The 27,913-nt window shown below is 37.0% G+C and overlaps 1 protein-coding gene across 4 annotated transcripts in view; it reads right to left on the bottom strand.

Moving 5' to 3' along the window:
• Positions 1–428: 428 nt before the first annotated feature.
• KLHL8 (kelch like family member 8) overlaps positions 429–27,913 on the bottom strand; it is a 39,158-nt gene continuing 11,673 nt past the window's right edge. For all 4 annotated transcript variants that reach the window (XM_036763097.1, XM_036763098.1, XM_036763099.1 and 1 more), the window contains 8 exons: positions 23,085–23,633; positions 19,977–20,163; positions 18,680–18,823; positions 17,544–17,655; positions 14,149–14,317; positions 13,557–13,716; positions 3,187–3,388; positions 429–2,639 (listed from right to left, as the gene is read on the bottom strand). In XM_036763097.1, coding sequence (XP_036618992.1) covers positions 2,516–2,639; positions 3,187–3,388; positions 13,557–13,716; positions 14,149–14,317; positions 17,544–17,655; positions 18,680–18,823; positions 19,977–20,163; positions 23,085–23,633 — 1,647 coding nt within the window. In that variant the 3' untranslated portion in view covers positions 429–2,515. The remainder of the gene's footprint in view (positions 2,640–3,186; positions 3,389–13,556; positions 13,717–14,148; positions 14,318–17,543; positions 17,656–18,679; positions 18,824–19,976; positions 20,164–23,084; positions 23,634–27,913) is intronic.

Genomic DNA, 27,913 nt, shown 5'->3' with positions numbered 1-27,913 from the left:
ATCATAACCCTTGTATACCTCATCTTCGGGGTACACCTCTTAAACGATACTTCCACCCTTTCCAAACTCAAGACCTTGCTTCACATATGTACCACAGAATATACCTCTATATATTTAAGGGGAGGTGGAGTCACCCCCCCTTTTCATTGTAACCTTGTTTTGGGTGGTTTTGGTAATTTTTGGGGAGTAATCTTCTGAACTTCAGTACATACTACCGAGTATGTTCACATTCTTTATTCTCTTCAAAAGTTCACAAGCACTGTATATCAAAGAGCTGTGGTTACAGTACCAAAAGTTGAACAGAAAAGACTATATATTCTAGATGACTCTCATGGTTAAAAATTAGAAATGTTACTGCTCTCAACAATGGCCCAATTTCATGCTGCATACACACAACAAACACAGCCAGCAAAAACTTCAAAGAAAAAAACAATTTAAAATCAAGGTTTAATAAGAGATTCACACAAAAAAAATTAAGAGTTATGACAGGTGGTTAGCACTACATCAAGAAAAAAAGTACTAGATCTCATAATATATAATAACTATCTGAAGTGAGATCAGGGCTGTTTGGTGACAATATGTTTTTGTGACTGCCTCAAATGTTGAATTTTTCCCCCAAAGCAGTGTCTACAACCAACTCTGGTATGTAAGGTAGCCTTTAGTTTCATGCAGCGTACAAAGACAAGCCTGTCACTGTTTTCAAGGCCTGCCTGTGAATGTCCTGAGTCTTCCTGAGTACTGCAGTCTGAGCACAGGTTAACAGAAACTTGCTTGGGGAGCTTTCCTCCCCTGTGGGATATCGGATTCTTGATATGCTTTTTAAAAACTTACCACACTGAGTAGCGTTGAGAGTCATTTATCCATGGGCAAAGTAGAACTAGCAACTCCTTGATTCTATGACTTATGCTACCGAAAATGGTGCTCTTTGGTGTTCTACTGCAATGAAATGCTGAAGCTTCTGCTTTAAGCAGAATGAGGAAAGTTCAGAACATTCCTCCTAAGAACATGCAGGGAAACCTCTATGCTTAAGTAAAAGTGGGGTCTCTCCCCTCAGTCACTCAGTATCTAACTACTAACTAACCTGCAGATAGAAAACAGAATCTTAAATAAATATCTGTGAACAAATAAATACACATTATTCAATGGTTAAGCCATTTTAGAACGCAAGTTATTTTCATGAAGAGCTGTCAGGTCGGTGGGCAGAATAATATCTGGGCTCAAGCTCCAGGAAAGTTCTTTGTCCTAGAGCTTAAGAGAATGAAACATAGCTGGTAGGAAAATGGTGAAACTCTTCACATTTATTAATACTTGTCTTGTACTGGTTTTATGACAGGTTGAACTTATTAGCAAACTAGAGCCAGTGATGAAAGTTTGTTTAAAAAAAAGTATTTCATTTCCTAACATGGACTTTTGTTTTGCATATGTATAATCTATATCAAATTGTTCCCCCGCTCATTGAGAAGGGAAGTGAAAGAATTTGGAACTCAGAAATTTAAAAAAAAAAAAACAAATGTTAAAAAGTGTTTTTATATGTAACTGGGGGAAAAATAAAATTTTAAATAAGTATTTCATTTCCTTAAGAACTAAAACCAGATGTTATACCCAGGAAAGGGACAGGTCAGCCAGCAGCCTGATGGACAGGAAATATTAAACCTGGGCTTTTAGTCAAGAGCCCATCAAAGAAGGACAGGAAAAAACGGCTTTCCTGATTCTCTGCCTTTGGACACCGTCTGATCAAGATTCCTGGCTCATTTCTAAGATTTCCAACTGGACAAAGTATCAAATAAGACAAATGTTCTCCTAACCACAAATCAGCCCCCTTTTTATTTACCATAAAACAAATCCATTAAACAGTCAAATTTTAATATCAGAAATATGCATCTTTAGCTTAGTATGACTGACTGAGCTTTACTAGCTTTGTACATTATACAAATACTCTTTAAATGCAGCCTAGTGCACTCAGAATAGTGCAAACATGTTTTACTTTTGTAAACATCTGAGAAATTTAAATCATCCAGTAAAAAAAAAAGGAAAATAAACCTTTTTAGTATAAAGTGGAAATATCCTTCATCAAGAAAAAAATTAATACCAAAAGTATTCCAATTTTCTCCTTACTCACAGATTGAAAATTCAGTAGGATCTCATTGTCTAACTTTGAAAAAGTAATGACTGCAAATTACTGTAATGTAACTTTAAAAATTACTCAGATTTAAAAAAAACAGATTTCAGGTGTTTTGGCACTTGCTTTAAAATCACCTCTCTTCTGGAAACTTTAAGTTGGAACAAGACTCCAGTATTGCTTCAATTTCTGTCAAAATGACAGTGTCAGTGTTCGCCTTAGTACTGATAATTCCTCATGGTGAGCATCTGAAGATGTGCTTATTCAGAGCATCGTACAGTTGATATTCAAATAAGAAGCCAGCTGTAGTTATAGCCTGTTCCAAGATGATCATACCAAAACTCTAGCTGTCTTTCCTTTTGGGAAGGACAGAACTGCTGATGGTGGGCATTCAAGTCACATACAGTCAACCACATTACTGGATCCTTGGCCCACATCACGGATTTGAGTACTTAGACAGGAACACACAGCTACACCTGCTCCAGCCCTGCAGTGAGACACTGATCCTACAAGCTCCCACCTGGTGATGTAAAAAAGAAATTGTATTATCTTAACAAGCCTCGTTTACCCCACTCTCAAGTAAGAATGATTTGATTACAGAAATCATAGGTTTTAGAAATGCTGTCATCCAACACCTTCATTTTACAGAGTAAAAAACTCAGGTCTAAAGAAATGATGAATTTCAAAGGTCACATAAAACATATGAACTAGAGTGAATCCGACTCCAAATACAGTGTTCTTCCCATCACACCATAAAAAGAATCCTGTTTTTGATCCATAGTAAATTCTGACAGCAAGAAGATAGTTATAATCTAAATTCTTTTTATGCCCCAATAACCTTTAGTACTATGTAAATACTGAACAGGCATTCAAAAAATAATTTTGGAATTAACTATTACTAGTGAAAAATGAAATTGTCTGAATGAATACAAAGACTGGTTAAAACCGAAAATAAAAATCCCTAAAATTCAGTTGGGAGGAAAAAAATCAAGCTGAGATTCTGGAATTACAGAACACACACACACACACACACACACACACACACAAAAAATAAAGAAAACAGTTACCTGTTCACCACTGGATCAAAAGCTTCCACAGTATTGAGGTATGCATTGCCATTATGACCACCAACAGCAAAAATTTTGCCCATCACTGTAGCAATCCCCACACCCCCCCTAGGAGTGGTGAGCTCCGCTACATACTCCCATTTGTTGTTTCTAGGGTCAAACCGTTCAACTGAACTAAGAGGAGAATTATCATCAAATCCACCTATAAAGAGAAAACATTCAAATACTTAAATGAGCTTGAGAATCTTTATAACTTGACTTTTACAAGAGCTAATCAGTGGTCTCACAATAACACCTGATCAGAACAGCTGACATCTCTAGTACTTACTATGGGCCAGGCACTGTGCATGCGCTTTACAATTATTATCTCACGTGATCCTCACAACAGCCCAGAAAGGTCAATACTATTGTTCTCTTCATCTTACAGATGAGAAAATGGAGGCAAACAGGTGAAGCTACTTGCCTGGGTTCATATGGCTAATAAGTGTCTGAAGATGAAATTTGAACTCAGAGGTCTTCCTGACTTCAGGCCCAGCGCTCTACCCACTGGGCCACCCAGCTGCCCCCAGAACACTACTAATTGAGATCAATGAAGAAAAACAGTATTATCCCTTTATCAAACTAGTTAACTTGGGGGAAGGACCACCAGCATTCCAAGAGATTACAGAAGAAAGGAAACTGAACTGGAAAGGGATTTAGAGAATACTTAGTTTAGCCTTTTGAAACGAATAATGTGCTGGGGGCTTTTTCCTCCCCCGGCTGAACTTTTAAGATGCAGACAATACAGTGGCATGGCTTCCCTGGAATATCAGCTTGGAACAAAGAACAGAGTACTAACACTTAAAGTCAGGAGGACACAGATTCGAATCCTGCCTCTAACATTCATTATGTGTGACCATGGGTAAATGCCTCATCTTCTTCAGCCTCAGTCTCCATATCTGTAAAATGTGGTAACATTTTTCAACCTCACAGGGTGCAACATCACGTGTAATGTGCTCTGTAAACTTTAAATTGCTATATGTTAGTTTATTTTTCTCTGAAGACTAAGACCACAATGTAGACAAAAAAAGGCATTTGTCCTATTCTGGATAGTGAAAATGCCCAAGAAGAAAAATATACTATAGTTTTCTAAAGTTTAGGAAATATCTAAAAGTTCACAGTCTAACAATTTAAATAAATTCCCTCCCTTAATCCTGAATAAACTAGGTTGGTCAACACAACTACAATTAAATACATGACAATTTTTGCCCAGCCTGCAAGTTTTATACCACATATCCTAGAGGATGATAATTTACTACTTGACATTTCAAAGGGTAAAATATTTAGATAACTAAACAATTCTCTCCTTCCACCAAAAATATATTTCCATATTCTTTTTAAGATCCCTTTCAAACTGACTGAATCATAGTTCTCCTGTGACTAACTCTTTCTTTATCTAAATGTCTTTCTTTAGACTAGCAAGTAGTAATGATATGCTCAATCTAGGTAACTGGGTCACTTACAGAAGAAAAACTGACAGTTAATTTGGAGGCAATTGGGTTAAGTGACTTGCCTAGGGCCACACAGCTAGTAAGGGGCTAAGGCCAAACTTGAACTCAGGTCTTTCTGACTCCAGGGCTGGTCTCCAACACGCCACCCAGCTGCCCCAACAGTTAACTTTAGCAACTGTCAACTAAGAGCTATTGGATATAAGTTTAATTATTGCTAACCAAAAGTGCTGTATTAACTGTCTTGTCTTTCCTAAAGCTACAAAGTTTATAGCTTGGAAGTATAAATAACCCCATAATAACAGAAGGACAGTGTGATATGGAGGAAGGAATTCTGGAATTAGAGGCAAAAAACCGTAGCCTAGTGCTGGGTCTACTATGTAGCATCTGTGTGTCCTTGGCCAAGTCACTTTTCTGTTTTAATCATTTGTAGCAGATTAAAAATAATACTTGTACCATCTAAAGTTCACAGGGGTCTTCTGAAAATCAAATGCAATAATATATGTAAAGTAATACATGAACTTAAGTTTTCAAAAATAAAACTTTAATGTAACTGTTTTTATTTCACTTACATTTTCTAATGTATCTCCTTGCCTTTCCTCATCCTCCTTGCCCTGCCCTCCCCTCCCCTCCCCTAAGCCGTCCCTTTTAAAAAAGAATAAAAAGTTCAGCAAAACCAATCAACACTCCAACAAAGTTTGTTGCTACACAGTATAATGTTCCATACCCACAGTCCTCATCTTCTGGAAAGAAACAGGAAAACTTGAGTTTTTATTATTTATTAGGTAAAGAGTCTAAGAATTTCAATGGAAATTTAACAGTAGAGGGAATAAGAGGCTGACTTCTTTTGAAGATAGGTAAGGTTTATTGGAAATAGAAAGAAGATAAGAAAAAAAGCAAGGAATCAAACTACAGGATAAATATAGCAGGAGGACATGCTTAAATGTGGCCTTTAAAGAATAATGGTGAGAAGAAAAATACTCTGGCAATAGTAATAATTATTTCTATTTTTTGGTCACAACTAATGAGATCTTTCAAATTTTTTCCAACCTGCTCAACCTCCATGGGCTTCTCTTTTTTATTTTCAAAACACATCTAGCTCTAAAATAGAAATATTAAATTCTCTTATAATTATTTTTCTCCTACAATCTTCTCTTTTTCACAATTCAATTTTATAATATCCCACTTGGTGCACATATATACTTAATGATGTTAGTTTACTGTCTATGGGACCTTTAAATATTACCTTATTTCTGTTGATCCCTCACTAAATCACTTTTTTGCCCTACATGAAATTATGGTGGCAACTTCTGCCTGAAGCAAATTTTATCCCAACCTTTCATTTTTAAGCTGTTTTATATTTCTGGCATATAGGAAATAGTTGAGCTTTATTTTCTAATCTACTCTGCCATTACCTTTCATTTAAGATTTAAATCCATTCACATTTAAGGTTATAACAGTTAGGCTTGTGTTTTCTTCCACTTAATTCAATGATGCTTTTTCCACCTCCTTTCTAAGTATTTGGGACCTACATTTAGTATACACTTATATAAACTTGATCTCAGTTTCTCCTTTGTTCCCTCCTATTTTTCTTTGCCCTGTCCCAAGTCACTTGAGTTTACTTCAAATATTCTTTCTTTTACTTGTTTGATCTTCCCTTTCTGAGCCCCAATAAAAATACCACTCAGAATCCTCCCTGTCTCGGTCCTGTTGAGTAATATTCATTTCCTTTTCAAAGAAGTGTTCATTTACAAATCATTCCTTGTTTCTTTCCCATTCTAGTCCACTCTTACGTCTAGTTGCCCATTCACGGGCTTACCATTCTTTCTTGGTTGTCTATGTTAGTCATACAAAATAAAGTTTCTGGAGGAACAAAAGCCTTGCTGTCACTATTCATCTATATTAACATAATAACAGATCACACACCTTCCTCTTTTTCCATTTTTTTGGTTTTATATAAATATTTTAGGGGCCTTTTTCTGATAAACGCTACTTCTTGAAATCTAAGCTAAAGAAGGAACAGTATGTCATGGTGGGAAAGGTGTGTTACAGAGCTTAGTCCTACTCCATTCCCTTACATTTATTGCTTATCATAGGCCAATATGTGCTTCCTTTGGACTTGTTTCTGACCATCCTGGAGCCCCAAATAACCCTTTCTTATAAGGTGGAATGTATCCTATTTTTAGGGTACAAATATATCATGGTATAATATGTCCTATGTTGTATTATAAAAAATAAGTAAATTATTTCAAAGGCATGGATATACTTATGTGAACAGTAAGAGTTTATCAGATGCACAGTGAAGTGAGCAGAACCAGAAGAACAATTTATACAATATTATAAACATTATAACAATTAACAATATTATAAAAATGAAATTTTGAATATGCTTTTAATGAACAATGAGAAGAAAAATTTCTGTAACAGTATTGTAAAAAACAAATCTGAAAGCTGTAACCATCAATACAATGACCATTCACGATTCCAGAAGATCAATGATAATGCTATTCATTACAGAGAGGTAACAAATTTAAGGGTATGGAACTTGCAATTTCTCTTAAGTGGGGTGGGTTGAGTAAAAGCATACAAACAAGGAGGAAGAAATAGTGGGGAGTGTTTGGCAAACATGCAGGGCACAGAAAGACAAAAACAGTGGGGTATATAAATATATCTAATTTTAACAGCTAAACAAGCAGGGATAGGGAGTGGGTACTTAGGAGGAAGGATAAGAGGGGAGTGAAAAGTCACAAATAAAACAAACTTCCTAATCTTGAAGAGGCAAATAAAAGAAAGGAGGAAAAAAAAGAACTATTATCTGAGGGGCACCTGACATTGCCTCTTAGATAACTGGAGAAAGGCTATATAAGTTCACGGTAGTACATGAATGTAATACAATACACTATGCCATAAGAGATGATGAAAGACACATTTTCAGAGAACCCTAGAGAGTGTGAACTGAGTCAGAGAATGAAGGAAGCATAATTAAAAGAACATTTTATAGGACAGCAACACTGTGAAGAAATGCCGTTCTGAACAAGTTATGAACTCTGATGAATGCAATGATCAACCTTTTTTCCAGAGGATCTATGATGAAATACATCACTTCCTGAAAGGAAGGGTGACAGACACAAGGTACAGAGATATTCTTTTTTTGTACATGGCCAGTGTGGAGTTTTTTTGTTTGACTCTATTTGTTACAAGGGTCATTTTTCCTTTCTTATCCTGCATTTTTAATTGGGGTGAAGAGTTATCCATAGTAATGCCAAAAAAGGTTCATAACAACATTGTTAAAAGGCACATCAGAGAACAGGCCAAAGCTCAGAAGAAAGCTCAAATAAGCAGGCCAGTTTAGAAAGTAACCTGGAGGACTTATTATATAACTTATTTTCAAAGTAAGCAGTATGAAATGGTGATTCAGTTTCACAGAGAATCTTTTTGTATTTTGTGTTTCTCTGATTTAATTACTACCTGAACACTCTTTGAAGACAGTAAAATTCTGAAGGGACGTAGCTTTCTGAATGTAAGCTCTATATTATCACACAACTTCATCCAGTTTCTCAAATAAATTTACCAAGTTTCTCTGGATTTTTGTGTTTTTATTTTAAAGTTTCTACTCAGCTCTAGTTTTTTAATCAGAAATGCTTGAAGGCCCTTTATTACATTTAAAATCCACTCCCCACTCCCCCCCCCCAATCACTATACTCAACTCCTCAGGATAAGTTTTTCTTCATTATAAGGCCATCCATATCTTTTCCCTTTTGGAATATTATATATCAAGCTTTCCCTCTCATTTAAAATAGAACCTATCAAATCTTATATGATCTTGACTTTGTGGCTGCTCAGTCATTTCAGTCGTGACCAAGTCTTCATAGCCCCATTTGGGGTTTACCTGGCAAAGATACTGGAGTGGTTTGCTATTTCTTTCTCCAGGTCTTTTTACAGATGAGTAAATGGAGGCAAAGAGGGATAAGTGATTTGCCCAAGGTCACATAGCTAGTGTCTGAGGCTGCATTTGAATTCAGGTCTTCCTGACTTCAGGCCTGGCACTATCCACTGCGCCACCTGGCTGCTGCCCACGATCCTGACTATTCTTTCACATTGTTTCTTCCTGGAAAGTTGCAGTATTTTTTCTTTGGTTGTAGGAGCTCTGGATATTGGCTATGATACTCCTGGGACTTTTTGGAGTTTCTTTCATGAAGTGATTGGTGGACTGGTAGCTTCATTTTGCCCTTTCGTAATAAGAGATCTACCAAGTTTTCATTTATGATTTTTTGAAATACTGTCAAGGCACTTTAAAAAACAAAATCATGATTTAAAATTCTCTCTCCTTGATCTGTTTTCAAGGCCATTTGTTATACATCATGTATCTTATACTTTCTTCTATTTTTTTCCCAAGTTCTTTATTTTGTTCTAGTATGTCTTGCTCTCACACAGTCACTGATTTCTGTTTGGCTGATTTAAGATTCCAGAAAGTCTTACTCTGCTACTGCTTAATATTTCTTCTCTAGGCAATTTATTCTCTTTCTAATTTTCCTTTAGAATTTTAATTTCATTTTTTTATCTCTTTCCTCTATTCATATAATCCTTGTGGAAAATCTATTCTTTATCTTGTGAGCCTCTGCTTGCCATTAGGCAGCTAGGTCACCAAGTGACCTGGGGCCCGGAATCAGGAAGACATGAGTTCAAATCCACCCTCAGACACTTAGTGTGTGGACTTGTTCTTTAACCTCTCTTTGCCTCAGTTTCCTCAACTGTAAAATAGGGATGACGATAATGATAGCACTCATCTCCCCGAGATATTGTGATGATTCAATGAGATATTTTCAAAGTGTTTAATGTGACGCTTGGCCACTAAATATAGTTATTCTCATTTTTGTTAGCATTAATAAAACCATCAATATTAGCAATTGTATTAATAATATAATTATGATAATGCTAATAATGATAACTGTTACACAGTTACTATCTCCTAGTCTAGATTTGTGGGCATCTCTCGATCTACAGTCTTTTTTTATACTGGTCAATATCCTCTTTAGATTACTTTTCCTAGCTGTTTTAGGTTCCTGAATTGGGACTTTGTGCCAGATCCAAGCTCTGTCCTTGGCTGTATTTCTGGGTGGTGTGGTCAGCCCTGCTTGGCTTTGGCCTGTCACTTTAGAGTCCTGTGCTGACTGCCACCTCCTGAGCTTAGGAATCCTGGGATCTCTGAGGTTCAGAGAGACACCTTCAAAGCCCTTCCATGTCACCTCAGGACAGAGTTGCTAGAGACCTTGGAGCCTCTGGGCAGTTGGGTTGTCCAGGTCTGAGCACTGCTCGATGCTATTCCTAATGGCTTCCCAGCTCTCTCTTCTGGATTTCCAACTTACTTGGGACTTTTTTTTTGGGGGGGGGGGGGGAGGAGGAATTCCCTACTATTGTTGCCCCCAGACACTAAGCCTTGCTGGCTACATGTGTGTCTGGTTGTGCTGGGATATTTGTTTGCCTGTGATGGTCCTGGCTTTCCTTGTGGCCTCCTTCATTTGCCCATGCCCATGCATGTGTAGTTTCAGGGTATAAGAAGCCACTATACTTTCTCATTAGATTTTTAAAATAATATTCAGTTTGGTACAAATTTCAGTTGGATGCCAGGAAATCTAGGTCAGGCAGCCATTGTGACACACAGACCAGGTCCTCCCACGTGGTCCCTCACCTGACCACCCTCCTCTTGCCAGAATACTGAGGCCAATAACAATTCTCTGGATCATTACAATTGCTCAGCATACTTCCTTTTTGTGTTCTTTTTATTTGCCTTATCAAAACCATTTTACTCTGCATGACTTCATAAGTCATCCCTTGGTGCCATGAATTACTCATAGTTGTCCTTTCTTACTCTACAATAATATTCCACTAAATTCACAGGCCACAATGTGTTCATTCCCCAAATGAGAGGCACTGATTTTATTTCCAGTTTTTGGGTAACACAAGTGCTACAATAAATACTTTTAAGCCTTTATGCCTTTGACCTCTTTGGGATATATATGGCCAGCAGTAAGATTGCTGGGTCGATGGGTATACAACAGGTAAGTGACTTTGTCTAGCCTAGTTCCCAATAGGTTGAACCAATTCACCTGTCCACTCACAAACTATTAGGATGCTTTTCTTCCCACAGCCTCAACAAAATTTCTTATCTCCTTTTTGTTAACTTTGCCAGTTTGATAGATGTGACGTGAAATCTAGGAGTTGTTTGAATTTGCCTATTCCTTATTAAGTAGTGATTTGAAATATTAACTAATAGTCTGCAATTCTTTATACACGTCACCTTGCCCATGAAGTCTTTCCTGATTCCCTCAAATGTCTTTATTTCTGTCAAAAGCAGAAGCTTCCTTCCAATTCACTCTCCCTCAACCCATGTGTGTAATCAAGTCACCAAATACTGCCACTCCTCCCTTCCCAACAGTTCTAGCATCTGCTCTCTTCTCCTACTCACAAAGCTATCACCTTAGTTCAGGCTTTTGTCACCTCTCACCTAATGCACTTCAACAGACTCCAAAGGTCTCTCTGCATCAAGTATCTCACTTCTCCAGTCTATTCTAAACACTGCAGCCTAATTAGTTTTCAAGTACAGATCTAACCGTTTTACTTACCTACTCAATCAACTCCAGTGGCTTCCTATTGCCACTAGATAAAATATAAACTCCTCTGTTTACCTATAAAAGACCTGAACAACCTGGCTCTAACCTGCCTTTCTAGCCACATTAGACATGACTCTCCTTCCTCTTCCTTTGTGACCAGAGGAAGCTTCTTCACACAACACCGTACGGCCTTTGCACCAGCCATCTCATATCTTCAGACTGCATTCCTTCCTTACCTAAGCTTCTTAGTGTCCCTTCTTCCTTCAAGACATAGCTTAAGCTCCATTTTCTGTATGAAGTCTTTCCTGTTAGTATGCACCCTACTAAACCACTTTGTAGTTAATCACTGTGTATCTATTTGGTTGATTCTCCTGATACGTAGTGTATGTTAATACGTGCACTTCTCACCCCCCCCCCCCCCCCCCCCCCCCCCCCCCGCTGAAATGTAAGCTTCTTGGGAACGTTTTATTGTTTGTACTCACCGGTCCAGAGCCCACAGTGTACCTGAGGGATTGATATCCCCCTCCAAACAATCTTGCATATTTTGTATGTACTTTGTACAATGTTTCCTCCAAAAGAATGAAAGCTCATGAAGGGCAGGCTCTGTTTCATTTCTTTGAATCCCCAGCACCAAAAACAAAGCTTGGCACTAAAATGCCTGCTGACTGATTATGTGTCAATTCCTTAAAGGTTTTAGACATCAATGCTTTCAGGTAATTTTCTACCACAGAATTAACAACAATTTCTTAGTTTTGATGAGACTCCTTTTACCCTCCCTGTTGGTTTATCCTCAGGCTTTCCCTGCCACTTTCTTGCCATCTGCTCCACCCTTTTTGATCAATTTGTTTGAGATAAACGGGTGAATGGGAAAAAAATTGCTAAGCACTGGGGATACAAAAACAAACAAACAAACAAACCACGACACTCCCTCTCCTCAAGGAGCTCATATTGTAATGGCAGAGACAAGATACAAAGAAAGTTTCCACTGGAAAAGTCCTTAGAGTGCAAAGCAAAGCAGACAGTAATTCATCTTCTTTAGTGTAGTTTCCAATGATAAAACCATATTGGTTTATGATGTGAAACTACTTGACAGTGTGAAAGTATTCTACATTGGGCCTGACTCAGGACAGTCCCCTGGTAGTTTATAACAAAATTAGACACCTAGGTCTTTCTACCTAGTAACAAGAGATTTACTTAGCTATACCAGGAGGACAGTCAACAAGGATGGGCACTGAGGACACCCCAAATTTAGTCAGCTGAGGGAAGCTCCCTTGCCTTGGTTGCCCTCTTGGCTGCTCTCATGCCAAGCATGAGAGAGGACCTGGACCTCCTTTTGGCTGTTTTCACTTGGGCAACCAGAAAGTGATCTGACAGCCTAAGTCTTTATTACCCTGAGCACCAAGTCTTAAGGAGGGCTTATAAACTTTTTAAAGGAAAAACTAGCTTAACTTGCGTAGGACGTAGGTTAGAATACTGCCCCTACCACGAAGGACTTTGGAATCAAGAATTTTCTTTCCTGGGTCTTTAGTAGCTGTGGGTACTGAGAAAACAGCAGCTTAATATCAGTCACTGGCACGGTTTAGTCCCTCCCTAGCAATTACTTCAGTGTTTTTTCCTATCTAGAGCTGGGAAATGTCAGGGTCATTATAACTGGGTTTGTACCATCCTCCCTTCCCTTGGCATGGAAGACTGGCTTTGTATGAGTGGGACTCCTCTCTCTTGTATTTTACACCTGGTCACCTTTTTCCATCCCTTCTGTGATATTATAGGTTCCGTCTGCTGATTTCAATAATTATTCAATAATTATCTAAAGATACAAGTTACATACAACCAACTAAAGGGAACTATTGTTATATTTCTGTTAAGACTGAAGTGGGTAAAGAAACAGTTCAGAAACATTTATGTATGTAACAATTCTGTTTTCCTTAAGGTATTCAACAGTTCTTTAGAAATGATTATCAGAAATCTAGGTCTTACTATTATTTAAATATTATTTGAAAAAGAGAACTGATTTTGTGAGATTACTATCTTTATAAAAAGAAACAGCAATTTTCTACTCTAAGATAATTGTCTTTAAAACAGAGTTTATATTAGAGAAGGAGATTTGGAGATATAAGAAACAGCTCTAAACTAAAGGAAAGAAATAAAAAGACATACTAAGCTCCTCCCTATTTAGTGTAACAACAACACATAGATAATGGTTTTGAAACATCATCATTATTCTTACTACATGAAACTAAAATGATAATTATGAAAAGGATTTACTACTTACCTACAACGTATAAGCAGCCATGAAGCTCACTAACACCATTGCCTGCTCTTCGCTGACCCATCTCTTTAACTTCTATCCATTTATTCAAATGTGGGTCATATCTCTCCACACTAGACAAAGAGGCCAGCCCATCATTGCCTCCCACAGCATAAACATAGTTCTAAATTTTAAAATAGAAATTAAGGCTAGCTTTAGAATTGATTCTACATATTGCCAGCGATATACCTATGATGTATGCAAAAGTAATTACTTCATAATATGGTGTTACAAAGAGATGGCATGGCACTCAACATCGAAATACACAAACACCGGTTTCATCTGATTGATTTTGAAGAACTGAAGAATTCTAAAGAATAAGACAATCTGCAAAATGTTTTTAACCTGGTAGACCAGTATCCGGGACCCACCAAGCTTCTGGATCTAAAGGATTATCAATGTCAACCATCTTGATGTGCAGTCCATTGCTTACAAACATAGCAACATTTAACAATAAATATTTTAAAGACAGAATTTCATGTCAGAGTTTAGATAATTTACTTTGCAATTGGGCACAGTAATAATAATTCAACAGAAAAGTCAAAAGAGAACTTACTATTAGAGCTACTGAACCAACCCCTCCTCGGGGAGTATTCATTGGAGCCACTCCACTCCACTGATCAGATTCAATGTCATATCTCTCCACATCATTGAAGCAGGTATTGTCATCTAACCCTCCTATGGCATAAATTGGACCTCCGAGAGAGGCCAAGGCAATTCCTCGTCTACAAAGGCAACAGAATGAATCATTAGCAAACGGGTATTTTCAGGAAGAAAGTTAAATGCAATTAGTTGGTGAGTGTGCTATCTCCCCATCATTCCATTATTAATATCCATCTCCTCATCATTTATAAACTCACTAATGTACAAGATACATGGTCATCCCAACATCAGACAGACCATTTTCATATAAGATATTTACTAAAGCTATTACTTCCAAAAACCACTTGCTCTTATAAATGTGATGACATGCATGGCAAGGTGAGGTGAGAAGCATTTATATTTATACCACCTAGTGTGTGCCAGGTGTTGTGTTAAGCACTTTACAAATATTACCTCATTTGATCCTCACAACAATCCTGCAAGGTAGGTACTGTTATTATTCCCATTTTGCAGTTGAGGAAACTAAGGCAAAGAGAAGTTAAATGACTTGCCCAAGGTCACACAACTAGTAAATGCCTGAGGCTGGATTTGAACTCAGATCTTCTTGAATCCAGGACTAGTACTCTACTCACTGCACCACCTAATAAAAGAATCCTAATAATAGGGGTTAAAGAAAAAAAAGAACTTTAAATCTCTATGATGCTCCAAAGCATTAGAGAGCATATTATGAGATATATAAATACAGAGAACACTTGTTAAGCACTTACTATGCACCAGACACTGTATGGAGAGCTGGCGATATAAACACAAGCAAGCAAGACAGTTCCTGCTCTCAAGGAGCTTATGTTCTAACATGGGAAGACAATATATAAAAGGGATTGGGAAGGCGGAGAGGGAAACCCTGGCTTGATTCCGAGACAGCTAGGAAGTAAGGTGGAAGCCAGATCCAAGCAGTTAAGTAAGGTGAAAAGCTTATTTATCACATGGGGTGGTTTCCAAGGGCAGAGTCCAAGTTTTTTGCAGGTTTGATGGCTGGAGAGCAGACATCATGGTTGCAAGATTGCCAAGAATTACAACCATAGATTGGCTGCACAGTTCAAAACGTCTGTCAATCAACAATTTCACATGTATATTGGTTTAGTTAATCGCTCCCTAATTTTTCATAAAAAAGATATAAAATCAATTTAAAAGTTTTTATGAAATATCTACTCAAGGTACTGTGCTATGTCATATATTTAATCTATTTCAATTTTATTCCCTAGTAAAGAATATGTATTGACATTTACCAACTTAGGGAAATGCTTTGCAACCTGTGGGGACCCAGATCTCTGCCGAGTTACTGTGTGTACTTCTTGAACACAAGAAAAATAACAATCGTCTATTATATTTACCACCAAGAAAATATGCAGTATGATATTGCAGAATAAGGAAGTATGCTTGCTTTAGATTGACTGCAGTGAACTTGTGTGTATGTATGCATATATGTGTAAGTGTATGTATGAATATTTTTCAAGAGTTGCTTTGAGTTCAAACTCAAAGTTGTTTCACCTAATTACTCATTCAAAAAACAACAAACAAATGAGTGAAAAATGCCTGTTGGGAAGACTATGATACCCAGTTAATAGACAACCTATAAAGCTTATCCATCACCATATACAACTTGGTTGCAAATGAAGTAGTTGGATCCAGAATCAACCAGTAGAAGACAAGAGATTGTTTATGAGAAACTGTGAAGTTCATTTACTGATCCCCAAATTCCCCAAAGGTACATTTTTTAAAAATCATTATTTATTTATTTAATATTTTTAGTTTTCAGCATTAATTTTCACAAGAGGTACATTTTTTTAAGCAACTCAATTAAATATATATGTATTGATTGCATACTATGGATCAGATACTGCCTAAATCAGGTACTGCTTGATATACAAATATCTGGGCTTTTAAATTATTATATTATTTTTTAAGTTTATTTTCTCTCTTCCAATGCACTTCATTCCTTGAAAGGAAAAAAACAACCCCAAGCCCATGTAACCAATATTCATAGTGAACCAAAACAAATACCTTCACGGCCCTCTGGGATTGTGGTGGGCCATGTTACCAATTATAATGTCTTTCAAAGTTGTTAGTTTTGCCAATGTGATAGATTGCTAGCCTAGTGCTGCCCATTTCACTTGTCTTCCTAAGGCTCTCTGAAACTGTTCCTTTTGTTACTGTTATGGTGCAATAATATTCTATTACATTAATAAACTATTATCTGTTCACTTTTCTCCAAACCCTTTTTGTCTCTGGGTCTGTGCTACTACAAACAGTGGCTGTAGACATTTTTGTACATATGGGTCCTCTTCCGCTGATTTCTTTGGGGGCATAGTATTATAAAAGTATCTCTGGCAAAGAGTATGCCATTTAGTAATTTTGTGGGCATAATACAAAGATTGCCCAGATCAATTTACATCTCCACTAACAGTGTGTTAATATGCTTATTTTCCCTTGGCCCCTCCAATATTTGGCTTTTAAAAAAAGTCACCTTTACCAATTTGATGGGTGTTAAGGTGGAACCCCAGAGTTACTATAATTTGCATTTATCTAATTATTAGTGTTTTGGAGTATTTTCTAATATGGCTATTGATAACTTGGATTTCTTCTATTGAAAATTGCTTGTTTACATCCTTGGCACACTTGAGTGACTGACCACTTATCAAGCTGGGGAATGGCACTTTATTCTAAATAAAATGGCATCGGTTCCATACATGTATTGGAAATTTTTATTAGAAAAACTGACTTAAAAGCTCCCCCCCAGTTAAATGTTTTCCTTCTAATTTTACCTACATATGGTTTTGCTATAATCACAATAGTTCTTTATATTCTTTTATATCCTGTGACCATCTCTAGTCTTAATGTGGTTATGAATTCTTCCTCTACCTATAACTCTAAAAGGTAATTTCTTTCTTGCTGTAATTTGCTTATGATGTCACACTTTGTGTTTAAGTCATGTGTCCATTTGGAACTTGTCTTGGTATACAGAGTGGGATACTGGTCTATACCAAATTTATGCTATATTACTTCCAGTTTTTTCAGCAGCTTTTTCCCCTTCCCCCAAACAGAAAGTCTTTACTGGAGTCTTTGGGGTTTTGTCTGCCCTCCAACAAAAGTAGTACATTATCACAGGTGTTCAATAAATGTTGACAAAATGTATCTAAAAGGGTCTTGCATATGTCTCAAAAACAGAAGGGGATAAAGGACATTCATGTTTCTCTTTTTTAAATAATATGAAGAAGTAACTATAATGCTATCATTTTAAAATACTAGTTTTTATCTCCCTCGTAGACAAAGAAATTCACATGGACCTACCTCTTTGTGTTCATTGATGCTTTCATCATCCACTTATTAGTGAGAGGATCAAACACCTCCATGGTGCCTAAATGTTCATTTCCATCATGTCCGCCAACTGCATAGACTTTGCCTATCAAAACAGAAATAGCTTTATTTAATCTAAATAAACTCATCTGTTAACAATTGTGACACCAAAAAGTTGCACGAAACAATCACTATTAGCGGTATAATTATTTTTATTAACTGTCTAATTTAATCAGTTAAAACTTAAAGCATTTTTACTATGACATTCTCCCTCCACACCCTCCCCCCCCAACCTGGTAATCTCCTTTTGGGCTTTCCTTCAAGTCTCAGCTAAAATCATACCTTCTATAAGAAACCGTTCCCAGTTCTCCTTAATCTTAGTACCTTCTCTCTGAGATTACTCCCACTTCATCCTGTATACAGCTTGTCTGTATGTATTTGTTTGCTTGTTTCCTCCATTAGCTCTCAGAGCAGCAACTATTTTTTGCCTTTCTTTGTATCCCCAGCAATTGGCACAGTGCCTGGCACATGGTTGGTGCTCAATAAATTTTAATTGACTGAAATAACTAAAGTATGCCAATTCACACGAAAAAATAAAAAAATGACTTGTACTTTCTCCTTTTGGTGTTATAATTCTGAAGAAGTGTAGGCAATTTTGAAGAGAATTAATTTTTAAGGAAAAAACCCTCTAATCTTTAAAAGAGTACGGAAAAGGCAAATTCATTACTCAGTCTGACATGTATTTTTTAAATGTTTTTTTCTAGCACCTATTAAGCAAATAGAATTATTTTAATTTAATTTTTAACTTAAGAACTGGTTTTATTTTCAGTCTACAACATTTCTACACTGTGGATCTAGCAATAATTGACTTGACTCAAAACAAAATGGCTTTTCATAATGATGAAGTTACCAATTAGACATTTTGTCTACTAACTGAAAAAACATCTAGGAATTACATATATGTGTACATTTATGCATGCACACATATGCGCATATGTTAAAATGCACATTGTATACATACATGTATACGTAAGCAGGAGTCATTTTTATATGTTAACAGGACTTATCGACTAAATATTTTAAGGTGGGATATAATAATGGAAAAATTTGGTTTAAGCAATGTTACCAACCTCCCACAGATATTACACCCACGTGACGCCTTCGACTATTCATTTCTGGTCCAAAGAACCAACTATTTTTGTTTATTGAATAGCATTCAATGCTTCGAAATGGGTCACCTGATCCACCTCGACCACCTACACAGAACAGCACACCTGAAAGAGGAGATACCAAACAGTTTAATCTCAGAATTGCCAACTCAGAGACAGGATTGAAAATAAAACCCTACCTGTGAAATAAACTCAAATTTTCAGAAACTTCAAGGAAAAAAATAATCTTTCAGAATGCATTCACTATAGTCACATTTGTAAAGCAAATGAAAAAGGAATCTAAGATTATTCTAGGTCTGTGTTACTACTTCCATGAAGACATCTAATTACAAGAATACAACTAAGGATTTCATCAACAAAGTATAATTTCCTCAGAGAGAAGCCAGTATTTTTAGCTATTTGGATCATCTTATCAGATAATTCTCGTTCAAAAGAACTAAAAAAAAAAAAAAATCCTATACTACTTGGCAAAAGTGATTTTACGCAATTTTTTGAAGACCATTGACAGTTCTTATCTATCCTAATTCCAAAAGAGAAAAAGGTTTGAAAAATGCTTCAAGGGGACTGATGGCTATTTATAGTGAAGACGACTGATGTTGTACATCTTCACCAATATTACTTATGTATCATTTATGTTTAATTGAAATCTTTTCAAAATTGTTATTCCATTAATTGGTTTATAAATTTCCATATAAAATGGTACCTAATGTAAGGAAAGCTTTCAGCATTTTTTACAATCCAGAAGACTATCCTTCCAGTGAACCAAACCTTCCCTACATGAGATCAAAGATTTAAAGCTAGAAAGGTCTGTGGAGTTCATCTAATCCAACCCCCTCACACTTCACAGATATGGAAACAGAAACACAAAGAGTTCACGTCAATGTCCCAGACTGTACAGCTGGTTATCAGAATATCCGGGATGTGGACCCAGGTAACCTGACAGAAACTTGCCAAAGCTGATGATGGGAAGGAACTTCTCCCAATCCTGCCTGCTTCTTCGTATAACACTCATCTGCGTCTCAAACCCCACATTTTGACTCTGACAAACTGGCAGAGGAGTTCTCAGTGAAACTGAGTCTACACCTCATATGGGGAGGGAGGATGCATATTTATAGGAATATTCAGACATACTTAGTGGCGCTCACTTATTTATTTATTCAAAATTATTTTGCACAAAGTTTAACACTACCAACCCAAAGTACATCAACGGCAATCACAACCCATCAGCATTTGTTGATGAAAAGGGAAATTGAATTACCAGCAGTCTGCTTCCTTGGAGTGGTTCGAATGGAGTACTCAAAGTCAGGCACTGCCCTGCTGCTCAAGTGAAGATGGTAATTTCTTGCTTCATCAAGTAAATCCCTACATTTTAGATTTTGCTTGACAATTTCTTCTTTTGCCACAACACCCATAAGAAAATCAATGGGCAACAGTGGTAGTCGAACCTGAAGGAATCGTGAACAAAGTATTAAGTTGTTACACTGATGTTAAATACCAAGTGGATAGCTAACTGCAATGTAGAATGCCCACCTCTGCCATAGTGCCATTCCACTCTGACCCTGGATCTTCTTTGTAAGGGACCATCCACCCCACCATTACTCCTGAGATCCTTCACGTCCTTGCCCTCTGCTGCACTACACTTCCTGCCAGACCCTAATAACTGCTTGGTCTTTTTATTTGCTGAACTGAACCTTCCTTAGGTGTCACCTCATCCAGTTAGAATGTGAGCTCCTTGAGGGCAAGGCCAGTCTCAATTTTCTATTTGGAAGTCCAGTGATTAGCACAAAGTAAGCATGGATAAATGATTTTTTATTTGTGGTTGATTTAAGTTGTACTCCCTATTTCAATGCCTTAGACTGGGTCTCCTTGGGTTAAACTGTCTGACATGGGGTATACATCCCTTCTTAAAACCTGAATTTAAAGTTGTTAGACCAGATGAAAAGTTTAATCGTGCTTTTTAAACCTTAACTTAATACACACTTAATAAACATTTATTGAGTACCTGCACTGTTAGGAGCCAAAAGAGAATATTTAAAGACAATTAAGACTCAGTCTCTACCCTCAAGGCAACTAGTTGGGGGATGAGGCAGTGGAGGTAAGTTATGTATGTAAATTAAAGTATAAAGGTAAAGGTGATTTTTTTAAAAGTGCTATGAAAGTGCACAGGATAGGAATAGTCACTTTTATCCCTTGGGAGAGATGTGCACAAATAAGGGAAAGCAACTTACGTGCATGTGAACAGGGTCACAGAGGATGAGTAGCATTGTTCTAAATAGCCTAGATATGTGGGTTGAGTGATACTGTCACCATCCAAAGTCCATCTCAAAGACAAAGTCTGATAAACTCCTGCTTTAGGTTTTGGAGGTTTTTCTTTTCTTTTTTTTTTTTTTTGGTTTAGGTAAAAGCTTAATATGAATAGAAGGCAAACTCCTCTCAGGAAAAAACAATTTTACTTTTCTATTTCTCAACTCTTTTTGCACAAAATTTCTACTGATCCCACCCCAAATGCTAATCCTCTCTGTCCCTGGCTGCCCTGCGTTAATCAGATACACATTTATTCAGTTCTACTGATCCACACACATAGGTATGTATGTGTATTCACACACGTATCTACAGTCATCTCTGCATCTCCACATTTTCTCCTATAGAATGTTAAGTTCTCTGAGAGCAGGGATTATCTCCTTTAACCTGACAGTCCTAATGCCTTGCATATAAGTGCTTAACAGACATAGCACATAGGAGGCACTTAACAAATGTTTACTGACTGATTTATTGTTATTAGAGGTGTCTATGGAACAACGAGACTATTTTGTTTTTAACCAACAAACGAAGTTATACAAAAGAATATTTCCCTTCAAAGATGCCAACCTAAAGGCTGTATACTTATTCCTACCATTCCCTCAAAGCACTTGTGGAATGTTTTCCTAACATGGATTAATTTTAGCACCTATGCACATACTTTTAAATATTCTTATTTGCAGCAAATCTTTGTTTTTTGAAGGTAAAACTGATTTTTGGAAATATCAAAAACCCACTTAATGAATAAAAGGGGAAGGGAGAAGGGCATAAATATTTATAAAGCAGCTACTACATGCTATGCTACATTGTGCTGAAACACTTTACAAATATTATCTCATCTGATGCTCACAGTAACTTTGAGAGGTAGATGTTGTTATTTTTCACTTGAGGAAATTATGGCAAACTGAGGTTAAGTGACTTGCCCAAAGTCACACAACTACCAAGTGCTTGAGGCTAACGTGAATTCAGGTCTTAAATATAATAAGATGGATGACTAGACTAGGTAACACCATGCTTAATCCAAAATACAGTAACCATAAAGAGACTGACTTTTCTTGTGCAGGCTGTCCACTGACAGCGATGGCAATTCCAAAATAAAAGTTCCAGAAAATGTTTTGAGCAGTATGGGTTTAAGTACTACATACATTCGCTCCTAAAATCACTACTTCATAGAACAAGTTTTATTTATGGATATTATGGAATGTATCTAGTTTTAAAATTCATTCATAATAAAAACTGTAACAAAACTGCTTTTTCAGACTAGTCTGCATGCCTACAAACTAAACTAAAGGCACCCATCATTCAGAAGTTCATAAAGACTCCATCTGCTTCCATTGGCATTTAAAAATCTTTGAAAAATATAACCTTGTATTAAAGAAATGGTAGCTTGGAAAACGATTATCATCAGTAGGATAGCTAACTCCTCTACTGAGCAAGAGCTTGAATGCTTAGGTGTGATGAGTAGGTAAGTAAACATAGTCCTTAAAGTAGCATTTCTTTCCTTAGTAGGGTCAACCAGAATTTTTGTTGAGCAAAGCAATTCATAAAGATTTCGAAATTGTTAACAGCTCTAATTATGCTGCAGTTTCATTTTGTCAGGAGACATTTGTGTGTTTTTTATTGTAAATGTTTTTGATGTCATAATTCTTTTAACCTCATTCGTTTCTGTATAGACTCAATTTTCTAAAGTGTAGATTTTAATTCAGAACAACAGTTTTTTCATATTAAAGGACAGAAGAGGGCCATTTCTAACATTTTGGTTTTTAAAAATTAGTGAATAGGATTTCTAGTCCTAGGCTAGCAAGAACAAACCCCCACTCAAAAGTCTATAAACTGTTAATAGCCACAGATAAAACAGGCAAAGATCCAATTTGTTGTCTTATTAGTACACTTAGCGGTACACCAAGTATTGCCAGTTAAAACCTTTTTAAGCATTATAGTCAATCAATGACTACTATATTTCTTCTCATAATATGTATTTTTCCCCCAGCAGAAGAAACACATAGCTATGTTTTCACAATGCTCCTGCTTCTTCCTTCAATACAATTATATCTCCATTTTATCCTACCTGAGCAAGTATTTCATCCAACCATAGCGCATGATGCTGAGGATTGGCAAGAAGCCACTTGATGGCGGCACGATAGACCTGCTTTTCATTCTCAATGTTTAGATCACTCGAGGACAAAAGCTTATGGAGATGCTGGGGTGACACACTCACAAAATCTTCACATTCCACCACTTCAGCAAAATGTTCACAGGCATATCGGTCTGCCATGTCCATTAAGTCAATGCGGTTGTGACTCTCTGCAAAAGCTCGGACTGCCAAGCAATTAGAAGGATGAAAATGTAACTTCATGTATTCACAACAAGCTCTAGCCACCAGCTCTACCTGGAGAATACAGGCTGCATATAAAAGAGGCTGGACATTGTCAACTGTCAAAGTGAGCCGGGAAGAATAGACAAACTTCACCAAGTCTTCTATTGCATCACCATCAAAATCCCTGATCTCAATGAGTGTCTGCTTAGCTTCAGCCATTTCGGAAAGAAACATGGCTCTGAAGTAAGGAATAACACAAGCCAGTACCAGTTTGTGGCAGGAGATTAGCTTTGAACCAACCTATTGGAAGAAGGGAAAGTAATGCAAAAATAGTCTAAGTCCATGCTTATAGCTGAGAAATGCTGAAGTTTTGGTATTTTTTTAAAGAGCAAATTAGTAATCTCTTACTTTAGAACTAAGCCAACTGTAGACCCATTTTTTCCCCTTCAGTTCAACCAGTTTAATTTTTAAATTTGGTATATGGCCGATCAGAGCTAAGGCCTTTCAAAGTTAAAAACTTAGTAGTAACTTGAAAGAGCTCAATAACTACATTTCTAAATCATTAATAAAGGAGTAAAAAATAAAAAAGGGGACAAGTTCCCTTAAGCAATGTTTAACCCAAAGAAAGATTCTAGGGTTTTTTAAGAGAATTTTTCCTTTTATTTATATACAAAACATTGAAATTATATGCTTTTTTCAAAAAAGAAATACTTAAATCCATTTATAGTACAAATTTCTCTAAGTCAACTTTGCAAATGAAATAAGCTATATCATATAGGTCTGAAAGTTATTTTAAAAAATTACTAAGAGAATCCATATTTACTTAGTACTTACAAAACAAGCTCATCCTCCAGACTGAAAAATTTTATTAATCAGAATATATGAAGAGTATCAATTTATTATTTCCAATTTTCATAAAAAACAAAAGCTTCTATCTTAAACTATTTGGGACAGGAATGTCCATTTGACCAATTTCTAGATTGGCCTTACTAATTTTCCTCTTCCAAGGTAAGCTTCCTAAAGCAGTTGTGTGTGGGAAAAACTTAAGAATGGAAATAAGAATACAATTAATGTAAATAAAAAATGTTAAATTATTTTTCTTCTTCATGTGAATTTTCATATGGAATATGCTACTTCTGTAAATTTCCTCTGAAAGGCTAACCAATAATTGCATTGTATAAAGGAAAAAGGCCTGTCCTTTGAGCTTAAGTCTTACTCTCACAAATCTAGCTCTGAGACCAAAGACAAATCACTTCCCTTCCCAGGGCCTCAGGCAACTAAGGCTGCAGAAATGACCCGAGGAGTCACCAATCTCTAACCATGGAATTTTCACAAGTGTGATTCACTACACCAATGAAATCATAGGTCTGGACAAAAATAAAACTAAACCCGACATAAGACAGTTGCCTGAAGAGAGTAACAAACACAAGAATAGCTCTAAGACTACAATATAAATCCTACAACCCAGTAATAATGAATGTGCTACAATGTGAATTATGAAGATATTATAAACCATAGGAATTTTTCTTGGAGTAGAAAGGGCAAACACAGCCTATTTAATTACGAGCTAGAGCTACAAAATGTTTTTTTCTATTTGAATTTCGTAGCATAAATATTTTAGAAAAATACAAAATGCAGGACTAAGAGTCCAATAAAATACAGTTGGCAACCTAGACCAAAAAAATTTATCAATTACAAATTTACTTAAATCCCAGAGCAGAATGTTAAGTTTGCTGCTTAAAAATTTTCTTTTAGAAATGTATAAAATCTTAAGTATCTCTAGAATCACTTTCTGGATTTTTTGTATATAATTTTTTTTTTTGGAATGGGGGAAGGCAGAGCAATTGGGGTTAAGTGACTTGCCCAAGGTCACAGAGCTAGTGTGTCAAGTGTCTGAGGGCACATTTGAACTCAGGTCCTCCTTACTCCTGGGCCAGTGCTTTACTCACTGTGCCACCTAGCTGCCCTGCTTGTATATACTACTGAAAGGATTCAGTTTTTATGCTAGCATTGTTAAATTAGATGTTACAGAATACGGAATTACATGATGTAGCAGCACTGTTGCATAACAAACATTCTAGAGTTCCCAGACACATTGTTCTACTTCTGCTGACTCTTAACCCAAGCTCTACAAATCAACGAGAGGAAGAGCTCTTCATGTGGTTTTTGATAGTCTCTACTTCTCCATACATGTTTAAATTTCTTGGTTAAAATAAATTTAAAGGACAGAGCCAAAAAGGCAGACTTGCCTAAGCTCTCCCAAAGTCCCCTCCAAATAACTTTTAAAAAGGAAGTCTGGAACAGCAGAAAAGGATGGGGTAAAACAATTTTCCAGCCCAAGAAAGTTGGCAGGAAAGGTCTATCACACTGGGTTGGGGTGAGAGAACAGAGTCTATCCCAGATAGCCAACAGCAGGCCTTGGGGGGGGGGGGGCGCCACTAAATTATCATCATCAACAGCAGCTTCCAGAGCTCAGTCCACAGAAGGTTAAGGGGGTCAAACAGGGGTCCCCTCACTGGCACTGAGTAGAAGACTCAGTTGCATTGCCCATAGGTAGATCTAGGATGCAATCCTGGGTCACAGTCCAAAGATGAGGAGGAGCACAAGCACAACAGAGCTTGCAGCCAGAGGGGAGCAGGGACCCTGGTCACAGTTCCACGGTGGAAGGGAGTCTCTGTGGTTGCTCACAGATCAGAGCACTGACCAGGAGAGCAGTAACCACATGTCTCCTTAGATCATACCAGCTTGGAAGAAATAAAAACTTGCAGGCTCCCAGAACTAGCTCTGAAAACAGCTGCACAAAAAGCCTGAAGCTTGGGACAGTGTCCCACCCCAGAAGCAGAACCCAACTCTAAAGTTAAAAGTCAAGAAACAGGCAGGAAAAATGAGCAAACAACAACAAAGAAGAACCTGATATTAGAAAGTTACTATGGGGGCAGGGAAGAGTAAAACACAAACTCAGAAGACAAGAAAGTCAAAGAACTGCTACAGCCAAAGCCTAAAAGAAAAAGTGAATTGGTCTCAAAAACAAAAAATTCCTAGAGGAGTTCGAAAGAGAATTTTAAAAATCAAACAAGAATGGTAAAGGAAAAGTTGGGAAAAGAAATGAGAATGATCTAAGAAAATCATGACAAACAAGTCAACAGGTTGGTAGAGGTACAAACACTAAAGAAAATAACACCTTGAAAAACAGAATTGGCTAAATGAGAAAAGATATACAAAAATTCACTGAAGAAAAGAACTCCTTAAAAAGGTGAATTGACCAAATGAAAAAGGAGATACAAAAGCTCACTGAAGAAAATAATTCCTTAAAAATTAGAATCAGGATGGGACAGCTAGGTGGCGCAGCAAATAGAGCACCAGACCTGGAGGAAGGAGGACCTGAGTTCAAATCCGACCTCAGACACACGACACACTTACTACCTGTGTGACCCTTGGCAAGTCACTTAACCCCAACTACCCTACCTTCCCCCATAAAAAAAAAATAAGAATTAGGCAAGTGGAAGCTAATGATTCCATGAGATATCAAGAAAAAAAATCAAAAGAATGAAAAAAAATAGAAGAAAATGTAAACTACCTCACTGGAAAAGCTGACCTGAAAAACAGATCAAGGAGAAAAAATTTTAAGAATTTTGGACTACCTGAAAGCCATGTTCAAAAAAAGAGTGTAGACATCATATTTCAAGAAATTATCAAGGAAAATTGTCCAAATGCCCTAGAACCAAAGGGCAAAATAGAAATCAAAAGAATCCACCCCTCACCTCCTAAAAGAAACCCCAAAATTAAAACTCCCAGGAATATTGTAACCAAATTCCAGAGCTCCCAGGTGAAGAAGAAAATACTTCAAAACAGCCAGAAAGAAACAATTCAAATATCATGGAGCCACAGTCAGAATAACACAAGATTTAGTGGCTTCTACATTAGAGGATCGGAGGGCTTATAATGTGATATTTGAGAGGCTAAAGGAACTAGAAATACAACCAAGAATCACCTACCCAGCAAAACAGAATAATCCTTCAGGGGGGGAAAATGGACATTCTATTAGGCAGGTGACATCTACATAGGTAAGTATAAATACAAGACAGAAAGTTTTAAGGACAAAGTATAGGTCGAAGAAAGTGCCCTCCAGGAAAATCTGAGGAGAAAAAAAAACTGATTGGGGGAGAATCAGGTGAAGAAATGGAGAGAGGAAAAGGGCAAGGATCTGCAAGGTCAGTGCAATACTTCTTCTACAAGATCCTCACTGATAATGGAGGCAAGATTCAGTTTCTATTAATTATATTCATAGATGTTAAAATACCCAAAAAATTAAACGAAGAGTTATGACTCGGAGTATGTTCAGATGGCATCTTCTGGGGAAGAGCCTCTCTCATTTTAGGCAAGCTGATCCTGCTATGATGGACACACCATCATAGGGCAAGGCCCGTACTTTGACTTTTTGGCTTAGAGCGTCCTGCATCGCACTAGTGCTCAGTATACTACTAAACTCCTCTCCAACCCTCAGGATTTGCATATTCCCAGACTCCACCCCTAGCTGAAATTTGTTGCCTGCTAGGTAGGTGTCAAGAAGGTCATCAGAG

The sequence above is a fragment of the Trichosurus vulpecula genome, chromosome 6 (assembly GCF_011100635.1).
Source record: "Trichosurus vulpecula isolate mTriVul1 chromosome 6, mTriVul1.pri, whole genome shotgun sequence".
Classification (NCBI taxonomy): Eukaryota; Metazoa; Chordata; class Mammalia; order Diprotodontia; family Phalangeridae; genus Trichosurus; species Trichosurus vulpecula.
This window is presented reverse-complemented; position numbering and strand designations above follow the sequence as displayed.